Source organism: Mytilus edulis, chromosome 1 (genome assembly GCF_963676685.1).
Source record: "Mytilus edulis chromosome 1, xbMytEdul2.2, whole genome shotgun sequence".
Classification (NCBI taxonomy): Eukaryota; Metazoa; Mollusca; class Bivalvia; order Mytilida; family Mytilidae; genus Mytilus; species Mytilus edulis.
Window position 1 is genome coordinate 5464555 of NC_092344.1, and position 13337 is coordinate 5477891.

A 13337-nucleotide genomic window follows, 5' to 3' on the forward strand; every position below is an offset into this window, starting at 1 on the left:
TGCAAATGAATAATGTGGTATTATATTATAGTAACTACAGCTGATATAATGTTTTGTAACTAACAAATACTAATACAGTGAAACCTGGGTAAACCGAACCCTGATAAAACCGAATTTCAGTTTAAACCGAACAATTTTCAAAGTCCCACAAAATTTCCCTATCAACTAACGTTAATCTAACCTGAAAAAAACGAACCCTGTCAACACCGAATACCGAACTCTTTTAGAAGGCTCGTTAGTAAATTTATATTTAAAAATTACCTGTCAAAATCGATCAATACCAATCAAAACACTAAAATATGATTAATTATTTGCATGATTCAATTAAACAAACACAGGATGGCAGAGTATCCCCGAGGGTATTTGAGGTTTAATGAACTTGTGAGTTGTTATTACAAACTAATTAGCATGTTTGTGTCCATGTATAAAGTGATATTTTTTTTAAAGAAACGTTAAACTGGTCAGGTACCCCCATCGCCGATAATGACAAGAAAGGAACTTTCCCTCAGATTAATTAAATGCACGTTACTCAAGTAATTACGACCGCAAAATCGTAACTGCCATTCTGTAGATAAACTGTTTAATTAAATAATAGTTTTAAAGCCTTTCACTGGATTAAGAAGTCGTGCAACACAACAAGGTCAATGGATTTCGATATCCGGATTCCCTTTAGAGGCCCTATATATTTGATTCGTATGCTACCGAAGACCTCCGTTAGCTATTTAGCAACGATAAAGTCCAAGAATAAACTTGACCCCTGCTGTTGTTTCACTCTTATCATGTGCCGAAGTATCAATCAGCGGGTGACCAGTTTAGTCCGAGAACTCGTGTGTACAATGACGTTCCCGGTTCTACTACGGAATCGTCATTTGACAGAGACTGTGAATCTGCATTGGTTAGTGAATGAACGAATGAGAAAATAATTCTAAAAAGCAAAATCGCTCCACGTCGGACATCTTATAACGACGAGCGTGATGGATGGAGTGGCGTTTGATTTATAAACAAAAATGTAGCCAAACGTCATCTTCTTATATTTTACATTTACATTTAAATCAACACAAAAATAAACTGTCGTCTGTTGTGTCCCTATTATCCCTTGTCAGTAAATGCCAAAATTATTTTGGTTTCAACTTCCGTTTACCTCTACAATCCGAACACCTGTGAAAGCCGAACAAAACGCAAAGTCCCATGGGTGTTCGGTTTAGACAGGTTTCACTGTACATATATATTTACATGATCTATTGCTAACATTAACGAAGCCGGGATAAGGTACCAGTATTCAATGTTTTTTCATTACTAACAAATGTACAGATTTCAATAAAAAATTTAAATTAAATTAAAAAAAAAAAAGAAAAAAAAGACCTGTTTTATTGTTATTTTTTTTTTTTCAATTACCATAATGTAATGCAAAGTGTTAAAGCAAGGTCATTATAACTGAGGGCAGAGTTGGTGGATACTTGATTTTGTCATTTTCCAAAAGTCTACATTTAGTCATACAGAATATTTGTAATTCTTTGAATATTTACATTTGTGGTTTCCCAGTACCAAGTTGCAACAAAATCCTGACATTGAAATTGGTATCCAAGGAATAATAATGATTCCACATTACATATAAATTCTAAACTCCATACTGTGGATTCATTAATATTCGTGGTACAGTATACCAATTTTTGTGGATTTTGTATTTACATGTAAACCATGAATTTAAATGTTCAAAGAAGTACAAAATTTCAATTGGCTTGTATGCAGACTTTAGAAAAACCACGAAAATCATATATCCACGAAAATACAATTTTTCCTCAAACCAATAAAAAATTGGTACACACGAAAATAAATGAATCCACAGTATTTATTGTTTTACTTAACAACAAACACAATAAACCAATACAAACCCTCCTTTCTCTAAAATAACTTTTCTTTCATAATCTTTTAAGTATACAGGTTTTTTTCCTTTCACCTTGGAGGAGGAGGGTCCTTCATTGGAATCAGTATCATCTACAATAAAATCATATATTACAGTATTAATAATTCAAAGAAGAAAATTAATAAAATCATATATTACAGTATAAACAATTCAAAGAAGAAAATGGATAAAATCATATATTACAGTATAAACAATTCAAAGAAGAAAATTAATAAAATCATATACTACAGTATAAACAATTCAAAGAAGAAAATTAATAAAATCATATATTACAGTATAAACAATTCAAAGAAGAAAATGGATAAGACTCCTTTTCTTTGTTCACAAAACATTTATAAGGATGCTTTCTTTAACGCTTTCAATGACAAAAAAGGTATTTCAAATTTTTTTTTGAGGTAGGACTTTTTACTTTTTACTTACACATTATAACAGGTTTATGACCATTCTCTGATTTCAGAATAAAATAAAGAAGAATGTTTCTGAGGGCACTGGTGCCTAGCAATTTTCCAAATTAAAATGGGGAATAACGCTCGAATGATTAAAGACTCACTTTAAAAACCCTGTTGCCAAATAGGCCAGGAATATAAAATTGTCATAATGTAGACCGTTAATATTTCTGGGTTCAAGAATCAAACTGATTTTTTTTTATTAATTTGGAAATTATATAATGACCTGGGTGACCTTGGATAAGTTATATTTTTCTAATCTCTTCATTGATATATAACTTCTAAGACTAATAAGAGGTTTTCACTGGTCTAACCAGCATGCCAGATCTAACTGGTGAACTGCCTACAACTCCAGTATTCACAAATTCACCATAGTACATGGGTTTGTCAACTGAAATCAAAGTTTTTGACCTTGACCTTTGACCTAGGAAGTTGTAAATAAATTATGTCACACCCTTTTGTGTTGGTTTATAAACATGTCAAGTATAAACTTTGAAATGATAACGGTTCTCAAGATATAGAGCGGACACGATCTTTACCATAGGACATGGGGTTGTCAACTGAAACCAAAGTTTTTGACCTTGACCTTTGACCTAGGAAGTTGCACATAAATTATGACACACCCTTTGGTGTTGGTTTATATACATGTCAAGTATAAACTTTGAAATGATAACGGTTCTCAAGATATAGAGCGGACACAATCTTTACCATAGGACATGGGGTTGTCAACTGAAACCAAAGTTTTTGACCTTGAACTTTGCCCTAGGCAGTCGTTCATAAATTATGACACACCCTCTGGTGTTGGTTCATATACATGTCAAGTATAAACTTTGTAATCATAACGGTTCTCAAGATATAGAGCTGACACGATCTTCACCACAGGACACAGGGTTGTCAACTGAAACCAAAGTTTTTTTACCTTGACCTTTGACCTAGGAAGTTGTACATACATCATGACACGCCCTCTGGTGGTGGTTAATAAACATATAAAGTATAAAGTATGAAATCATAATGGTTCTCTAGATATGGAGCGGACACAAAGTGTTACGGACGGACGGACAGACTGATCACTATAGGGGACCCGCCTTTGGTGGGGCCCTAATAAGGGAAAGTCCATAGTGGTATTACTCCTAAAAACAAAATATGATATATAGCAACAAAACAACAACCGCTGACGTAGTCTGAATTACAGGCTCCTCAGTTTGGACAGGCCTGTATAGAACGTTGCGGGGTAAAACATGTAAGCTGGCACCCAACCCTCCTCTAACTTGGGACAGCAATGTAACAGTACAACATATGAATAAACTATAAAAATCAGTTGATTAACTCATCAGAACAGGCTGAATCAGGGTATTTGTCTATGCAACTCTCACCCTGTTATTTATTGTAATTAATTAATTTTTATTCTAACGATTCAATTACATGTTATGTAATCAGCTTCGGTCATTTAAATTCCTTATGTTTTTATGTCAGGTGAAATATGTTCAACACACTAAAGTTCCACTTGGATGATCAAGAAAGGTGTTAATTACTGGTCACCTTAACATGTCATTTACTTTTTATACCAGTTTGTTTACACAGCTTTAATCTGATTAGTTTTCTTAAATTTTGAACTCAAGACATTGAGTATTTGAATCAACCAAGTTCAACTCATCAGAGATAAACATAAACGTTTCTCGTTTTTATATAGATTTGACCATTGGTTTTCCCGTTTGAATGGATTTACACTAGTAATTTTTAGGGTCCTTTATAGCTTGCTGGGTGTGAGCCAAGGCTCCTTGTTGAAGGCCTTACCTTCACCTATAATGGTTTACTTTTATAAATTGTAACTTGGATGGAGAGTTGTCTCATCATACCACATCTTCATGTATCTATTGATCAAACAAAGTTTTTTACCAGGACCAAAAAATTACCCCGACTCATCCTAATTTTGGTCACAACCCAGTTCGAAACAACAAGGTTCAATTAATAATTTTAAAAACATTACACTTACCATCACTGTGATAAAATTTGACATCTTTCTGATAAATCTTTGGATCTCTCTTCTTCAAAGCAGCATAAGTTCTCAGCCAATCTCTCTCTACTAAAGCTGTAAGACCCTGTAAAATTCACATACTTCAATAACAGTATAATCTTGAACAAGGAAAATTGGTACTTCAAAATCAAAGCGCTGTAAGCACTGTAGGCAGTTAACCAAAAACCAAGGCAAACATAATTATGAAAACTGTGGCAATGTTGCTTCAACTTGTTTTTAAAGATTTAAAAGAACAAACATTAAACATTCATATATAATTGTACATTTATGTTTATTTAATGAATTAATCATTAAGGCAAATAATTCATATTTTATCAAGGTTTTCAATAGCAATGCAAATGACCACGAATGGTCATGAGTCTTTCATGACTCAGCAGTGGTACAAATTTGCAATGATTGCAGTTCTTCTAGTTGATCGTAATTGTTCGTATTAGTTGACTGTTATTAGTTCAAATTGACTTTAGAACGAGCTTGTAAAAGTATGAATGGACTTGCTTCCCTGAGTTTGTGTTGTACAGTACAAAAGTTATGAGACACAAATCAGATAAATGTTTACTACTATAGGGATCAATGGTGAGGTCTGACTGACCTGTCCATAGTAAATGTAAATGACTTCCACCTTCACCCCAAGTCCATGATGTCTAAGTTTGGAATAAAATGACAGGTGTTAGGGTCTAGAAAAGTGATATGCATATGTGTCGCCTATGAGATTGACCTTGTATGTCATTCAATCTTTTTTGAAATGACAAACAGAAATGAATATGGTTTAGGCGTTGGTATCTCAATCTTTTACAAGTTCAAAAAACACACACAAGAGGATGTGGGGTGACCCTAGGGACTACCCCTATTTTTCATTTGATTTTTTTATATTGTCCCATACATCGATCTTTGATCACGTTGATGTTATGACTTAATTAGTATCTCCTTTATCTAGCTATGCCCTTGGCTATCATTATAGTGACTATAACATGTCATATTTAATTGCAATGTAAACAGTGAAATTAAATTGGATTTATGTGCATGTACAAAATAAGTGTCGAACATCGTCCACGTTTGAAAATTATTTGGTCGCCATATTTTTCAAAATTTTATAAAATAAACAGCATGTAACAGCTTTATCAAAAGAAACCAATGTTTGATTCTATGCTGCTTTAAGGTAAGACAATGACTGAAAACGCGAGCATCCAACGGTTATTTGATTTTCAATGTAACAATCTTACAAAATATGTTTTTACCAAGTCGTCCCACGCTGTCAATGAGGTCGCCATCTTGAAAAATAATACCAGATTTTCTGAAAATGATTGATTTTCAAATCAATTTGGAAGGGACATAATAAAAAATTAAACTATTGCATATACGATATTTCAAATATTTATGAATATAGTAATAAGCACATATTCTCACAATTATTCCATCTGTTTTGTTTAAATCGCAATTTTAGGTTTAACATGACAGAAAATCCAATATTTATCGGAGTTGGATGATTAACAGTGTGAAATTATCGAGGCAACAAGACAAATTTTTAAAAGCATTTGGAAGGGAGAAGACCAAAATTTAAACTTTTTCAAAAGGCATAAATATATTTCTTAATATATGAGGAATTACTATATATTCCCACACTTTTTGTATCATGAACTTAAAGTACTTTATTTTATCGATTCTTGAAAGCCCCTGTGCATTTCTATACATTTTACTTGGGCTTAATACGGGTGATGTGTGACGTCGTCAAAGTCACGTGATGACTGCTATAGTTGGATATGCATACCACATCTTTTTTTTTATATAAGAAACTTCCAGCTATTTTAACTGACCTATCAAAACTGAGAAGAAAAAAATATCCCTTGAAATTGCAGTAATATGTTTAACTTGAAAAGCATCTAACATGCATTACCAACATTTATCACTAATAAAGAAAATTGATACTGTTACCAGGAACATATATATTGTTAGATAAACTGTTCCAAGCTGTCACGTTGTACTGGATTTTGAGATTAAAATTGGTGTACAAAATATTTTCTGCTTTTTCTTTCTTTTACATATATCTTTTGGTTTTCAATTATAGTGTTTATATTTATTTACCATGCATAGATGTATTTTGTCACCTGTCTGGATTTTTTTAGTTGATATCCAAAACCCGGGATTACCCTTATCCGCTTCCGGAATCGGATGCAATATTGGAATTGTCTTCTCGCGGCAGCTATTTTGTTTTCAATGTTGTTTTTGACAGATAGTGAGATACGATTTTACTCGGATTTACACATAATTAGTCGGCGATTTTCTGTATAAAGCTAGCGGTTGAGCAAATTGAACATCGCTGTCATGAATAGTAATGATGAAAATAAGTTTGAGATCGTTTATTAGGACACTTTGGTAAAAATATTTGCGAAGTTAATTTTTTATTTTCTTTCAAGGTCCGTCGGGCATGTCGGGCGTAGCTAGTAACCAAGTAGAAAGTCCGACTGCAAAAGTGGAAGGTCGCAGACCTCGGACCACCGCTAATTTGAACCCCTGCGTTCAAGTTGAAAAGATACGAAAATTTCGTCTTCTAATTCAAAATTGCCGCCAACAGCGTGATCAGTTGAACTTATATTAATAGACTACTGACGTAGTTGACTACGTATTGACGACAAACAATATTCCTACGACTTTTGCAATTTGGGAAATCTTAACTACTTGTCTTTAGAGATTTTCGGCGATTAAATATTTCATACATTTGTTCTTTGACATCTTAGCCAAAAGCTCAGGGAAGAATAAACTACATAAGGATTCCTAATGTGCTCTACTTCCTATGTGCAACTTCAAAACTTTTGGGAAAATGGACGATCATTTAAGGTTTTTCTGGTCATATTTTTTGTAATTCAGAATGAAAAGTATGAAAAAACTGTCCAATAAGTTATAAATAATATAGTAGCCAGCTAGATGATAACAATGGCACATATTTCAGCATTTATTGGGTAGAACACAAATCCAGGGTGCTCGCATAAGGCAGCTTAACTGCCTAAAAATAGGTAGGATGCATAAAAGGATTGAACATGGGTGGACAGCATAACTGAATATGTTGACAGTCTTTGAAATCAAGGTGTCACTACAAGTTTTACAAACATTAATATCAACTAAAATTCTAGAATTCAATGTTGGGTCTACCTTGTCAGACAGACTTTCAATTACAACTTTAAAATATTAATAGGTCAACTAGACTTGGTTTATGTTATAATTGAAAGGTTTTCATGTACATCTGACAAGGTTCATTTTACTTTCGACTTCATTTTCATGGTTTATTTTTCTGATTAGTATAAATAAGATTTGGTATGAGTGGCAATGAGACAACTCTCTATCCAAATCACAATTTATAAAAAGTAAAAAAATATTAGTTCAAAGTACCGCCTTCAACAAAGAGCCTCGGCTCACATCGAACAGCAAGCTATAAAGGGCCTCAAAATAAGTGTTTAGTGACAAACAGGTTGGTTTTTCTGTTACTATAAGTAATACATGTATGTAAACTGTGTTTTGTCTATTAAAATGCTAAATTAACAAGAAATAATAAGGGAAAGTCCATAGTGGTATTACTCCTAAAAACAATTTAAACAAGAAAACTAACAGTGTGATCAGGGCTGTAACTAGGGTTCGAATTAAGGGGAGGCAGGGGTTTGGGGGCCGCCCATTGAGGCCCCCGTTAGATAGGGGGGTGGGGGGGCAAAGCCCCCGGCGATTTTTTTCCCTCAGTCATTGGCTAAAAATGACCTGTTTCCCTTCGATTTCCTTACTTTAAGAAAGATCAGTTTTGCTGGATCTTTGGAGCAATTTTCAAGCAAACAATTATTATCTGTATTTCTGTATTTAAAGATATTTTTTTTAAAAAACTGGTAAGTTAAAAAAAACATCTAAAGCAAGATTATAGAATGCAAGATAATTTTTTTTATCGAGGATCTTGAATTTCAATATTGTTGAAAGCTGAACAGACATGTATATAACTACAACCAGGGACTTTCTATTATAGTCTAGTATATACTAAGTATAGAAAGTCCCTGCAACAACGAATGGGAGTGTTTACCTACTAAGGCATTGACCATAAATTATGTTCTCGTACGATCAGGCGACTTAAAAAAAACGATCCAACAGCTGATTCAGCCGGTAATGAATTTCCGATATCTTAAAAGATTCACAATACAAAAGGAACTTCCTCTGCTTAATTGAGCCCCCAAAGAAATGTGAAGAGTTAAGTTTTTATTCAAAATTATCGAAAGCAAAGTTTTATATGTGTTCTCGTACGGATACTGACCCCCCTCAATACTGAATAACAGACGGACGGCCACACGAAAAAAAAACGGTTCACTTTCGAGCAAAAATCAGAAAAATGACAGACATACCACGTATCAAGATAACACTGTTAAAACTGTAGTGTAAACTTGTGTTGTTTATAATATAAATTCAATTTCTTCATGTACATATACTTAAAAAAAAATTGGTGTAGAAAATTCAGGGGAGGCAACTGCCTCCCCTGCCTCATAGGTAGTTACGGCCCTGGTGATTATGAACAAAGTAATGAACAAATTTACCAAATATGATATATAGCAACAAAACAACAACCTCTGACGTAGTCTGAATTACAGGCTCCTCACTTTGGACAGGCCTGTATAGAACGTTGCGGGGTAAAACATGTAAGCCCAACCCTCCTCTAACTTGGGACAGCAATGTAACAGTACAACATATGAATAAACTAAAAACTAAAAATCAGTTGATTAACTCATCAGAACAGGCTGAATCAGGGTTTTTGTCTATGAAACTCTCACCCTGTTGCTCTCAAGTTCAGCATCAAATTTAAATTTAATCATGATATGAACAATAAGGTTAATTTTACATTGTCCTACATTTTAATGAGTAATTATCACCTTATAAGTCCTATCTATTAGTAAATTGATTATACATGTAGTGACATAATTTATTAATCGTTAAACAATCATCAGGTGTCTGACATTAATGTTATTAACTTTCGATGGGAAATTGATTATACAAAGGGCCATTTATATATATGTAGTGCAATGCTCTAACAAAACAAGTTTTTTTTAAACTAGGTATTAAGTTGCACTTATCATGCTTATATTTAGGTCTTTAAACAAGACCACTGGTCATGCTAGTACAAATGTATAGGAATAGTTATATTTGCTGATGCAAAAAAAGTAGCAGGCATGAAGAGAAGGCAGTTATAATATTAGAATGTGGAGTAAATTATAGAATGTGAAAATTATCATAATATCATGGATTTGTTTAGACAGTATAGTATACATTTACAAGAAGTATATATAGCTTTTCTCATATATACACAAAAGAATATGTATTTCATGTGTACCAGGTAGTTAATACATACTTCAGCATTTTCATCCTCAGACTCTGACGAACTTGATTCTGAATCCAGATCACTGACATCTCCGTATTTATCTTTCACTACAAATATAAACTTCTTATAAAGGTACCAACAAGGCACAGGCACTTGTTTCTATCCCTAAAATTCTAGGGGAAGATCCAAACGGATATTTACGTTGATAGTGGAGGGTAGTAATTGGAGTACCTCAAATATTCTTGCAATATGACGTTAATGTTATTTTTGGTGATTGACGATAAAATGTTCACTTTCTTTTACATGATGAAAAAATCAACATCACATTATAAAAATTTCAAAAAATGATGCTAAAGATAATAAATTTGAGACCGCTGACAGGGCCGTAACTAGGGTTCGACTTCAGGGGAGGCAGGAGTTTGGGGGCCGCCGATTGATGCCCCCAAGAGAGGGGGGTTGGGGTCGCAGCCCCCCGCCGATTTTTTTCTCGCAGAAAAATGGCTAAAAATGACCCGTTTTCTTTCGATTTACTTACTTTAACATGTTTAAGAAACATCAGTATTGCTGGATCCTGGAAGCAATTTTTATGCAAACAATTAGTATCTGTATTTAAAGATATTTTTGTTAGAAATCAAACTGGTCAATTAAAAAAACATATTAAGCAAGATCATATTAAGCAAGACATTTTTTTTGTCAAGGACCTTGAATTTCAATATTGTTGAAAGCTGAACAGACATGTATATAACTACAACCAGGGACTTTCTAAACTAGAATATTACTTAGTTTTAGAAAGTCTCTGCTTCAACAAATTGAAGTGTTTAACTACTAAGGCATTGACCATAATGTTCTCGTTAGATCGGCTGGGAGACGTTAAAAAATGACCCAACAGATGATTCAGCCGGTAACGAATTTCTGATATCACAAACGATTCACAATACAAAGGGAATTTCCTCTGCTTACTGGAGCCCCTAAATAAATGTGAATAGTTAAGTTTATTCAAAATTGTCGAAAGCAAAGTTTCATATGTGTTCTCGTACGAATACTGAATAACAGACGGACGGCCACACAAAGAAAAAAATATACTGAAACGGTTCCCTTTCGATCAAAAATCCGGAAAATGACAGATATATCACGTATCATGATAACAGTGTTAAAACTGTAAACTTGTATTGTTTATAATATAAATTCAAGTTCTTCGTGTACATATTGTCAATATTTCATTTTATTACTTCAAAAAAATAAATTTGGTGTAGAAAATTCAGGGGAGGCATCCCCTGCCTCATAGGTAGTTACGGCCCTGGCTGACAAATCCAGATAAGGCTATTATGACAATTCCCAGTAAAGTTTTAACTAATTTGACACAGGCATTTGTTTCTATCCATTGAAAGACCCACTATCAACGTATCTTTAAAGCACAGAGAAGAAAATACGCTGAGAAAAACTGAACATTGGGACAATTCGTGCCAACAGGCCTTAAATAAAAGTTTGAGGATTGATGATAATGGCAGCCAAAAATGATCGTTTGACGCCAGATGGTAAAGGGCATAACTATCCTCATAGTGGATCTTCCCAAAGTTAAAAACAAGTGCGTATGCAACAAGGGCACTTCTTGATTTAGTGTCACACTTAGATTGGTGTAAAATATTTTTACAATTCTAGACGATAGGTTCATGCAAAAAATATATGATTATATAGACGAGATTGAATTCATCATGCTTACGTTTCTGGAGTTCTTCTTTCTTTCGCCATACGTTGTAATTTTCTGCATATGCTTTGTTGATTTTTAGCTCCTCGGACATGCTTGTGGGTCAGGTAAAGTATAGGGAAGAGAAACATGTTATATTGGTGTATTCTAATAATGTTATCCGTATGTACGTTCTTTGCGTATGGAGCACCATGGGGATTTTGATTACGGTATGTGATTACATCGCCAATTTTATAGTCATTATATTACTAGACCAAATATTTCATGATTAATTGAAAATCTGATAAACTAGGACTGTTTTTTTAATTTTTTTGTCATCTGATAATCTAGGACTGAATTTTTGGACTTTTTGATTACTTTCTAACTATACAAATCCTTGATTAATTGATTTTCTTGGTAGATAGTATTAGCAAGTAAGTAAGCATTAAAGTAAGTATTACAGTACGTGAAGTGTAAGATGAGTAGGTAAATAAATTAGTACGATCATTTACTTTTGGAGATTTAAAAAAGGGGGTATTATTTCAAATCCTTTGTTTTTCGGAAATACCATTTTTAGCATAGCTAAACATATCAGAAATGTCCTCTGAAATTTTCTTTTTTTTTATTAGAAGAATATGATGTGGTTTATCCTAGAAGTGCCAATAAGTCCACTCTCCATCCAAGTAACAATATGTAACTGTTAAGAATAAGTATTAACAGTAATAAAGCCGGTTTAAGGTAGATAGGGTGTCTTCCTCCATCTTGGATTAGGAAATACCAGACAACAAGGTCTAGATCTTTAATAGAATGTGCAAATTTTTAGAGTAGTAGGTAATTCATGTGTAAGACCTTTGACCTCAATATATAAAATGACATGTTTTATCATATTTATGGTTGTATTTTACAAAAAACAGAAAACTTTTGTTTGATTAATTTTTTTTCCAACTTTGCCACATAAGGGGAGGCAACTCAAATGCAAGGGCAGATAATTCAGATTACGGTAATTTTACAATAGAATGTGTTAGGAATTTTCCTATTTTATAATGTAGCAAGAAAACAGGTCCGGTGACCCCATTTTGTCTTTTTCTTAACTGAAAGCATACTATAAAAGCTATCTTCTCATATGGTATCTCAAATTCTATGGTGTAGTTTACGCTTTATTGCAGAAAATTGTGTTTTCCATGCATAATCTATACAAAATCTGTCAATTTTGAACACCGTGTAGCGTGAAAATAAGTCCCGTGACCCATTATTTTTATTATTATTTTTTAAAGAGCATGATATAAGCTACATTTTGGCAAATTATTAAAAAAATCTATGGATTATAATTTAGACACCCCATCTACCTTAAGGGTGTATTCAGGTGAAAATTTCAAAATCTAGAATATCTTAAAATTGATTGTTTAAATCAGAAGAGATAGGAACAAAATAAGCTACCAATATTGATAGGTTTTACTGTGCGTTTTTGTTGTATTTCTTTATTCTACATAGCCTAGAGGTATAGAGGGATGGTTGAGATCTCATAAAACATGTATAACCTCGTCGCATTTTTGCGCCTGTCACAAGACAGGAGCTTCTGGCCTTTGTTAATCTTGAAGTTGTATTTTTTATTTAATTTTAGTTCATTCATATGTTGTGGAGTTTAGTGTTACGTCCATTTTCATGAACAATACACAATTTTATTTAGAGCCCGTCTGATGACCACCTCTGGGTGCTGGATATATTCCCCATTTCCATTCTCAATTTTATGGAACTCCTTTTCGATATTAAATGGTGAGAAAAGGCCAACTTTACCTCAGTTATATACTGTACAGCTCATGCAGCTGAGCATTGGCTTTATTTTGGTCTCAAATCGTAAGAAAAGAAATCTGGATTTAAAAAAAAAATTATATATAGTTTTTGTCTTTTGTCAT

At 33.4% G+C, this 13337-nt stretch overlaps 1 protein-coding gene across 2 annotated transcripts in view; it reads right to left on the reverse strand.

Moving 5' to 3' along the window:
- Nucleotides 1-11593, reverse strand: part of LOC139510070 (protein KRI1 homolog) — a 30121-nt gene extending 18528 nt beyond the window's left edge. For both annotated transcript variants that reach the window (XM_071296313.1, XM_071296303.1), the window contains exons 1-4: nt 11461-11593; nt 9771-9847; nt 4364-4469; nt 1893-1995 (exon numbers count right to left, since the gene is read on the reverse strand). In XM_071296313.1, coding sequence (XP_071152414.1) covers nt 1893-1995; nt 4364-4469; nt 9771-9847; nt 11461-11539 — 365 coding nt within the window. In that variant the 5' untranslated portion in view covers nt 11540-11593. The remainder of the gene's footprint in view (nt 1-1892; nt 1996-4363; nt 4470-9770; nt 9848-11460) is intronic.
- Between the last annotated feature and the right edge of the window lie 1744 nt (nt 11594-13337).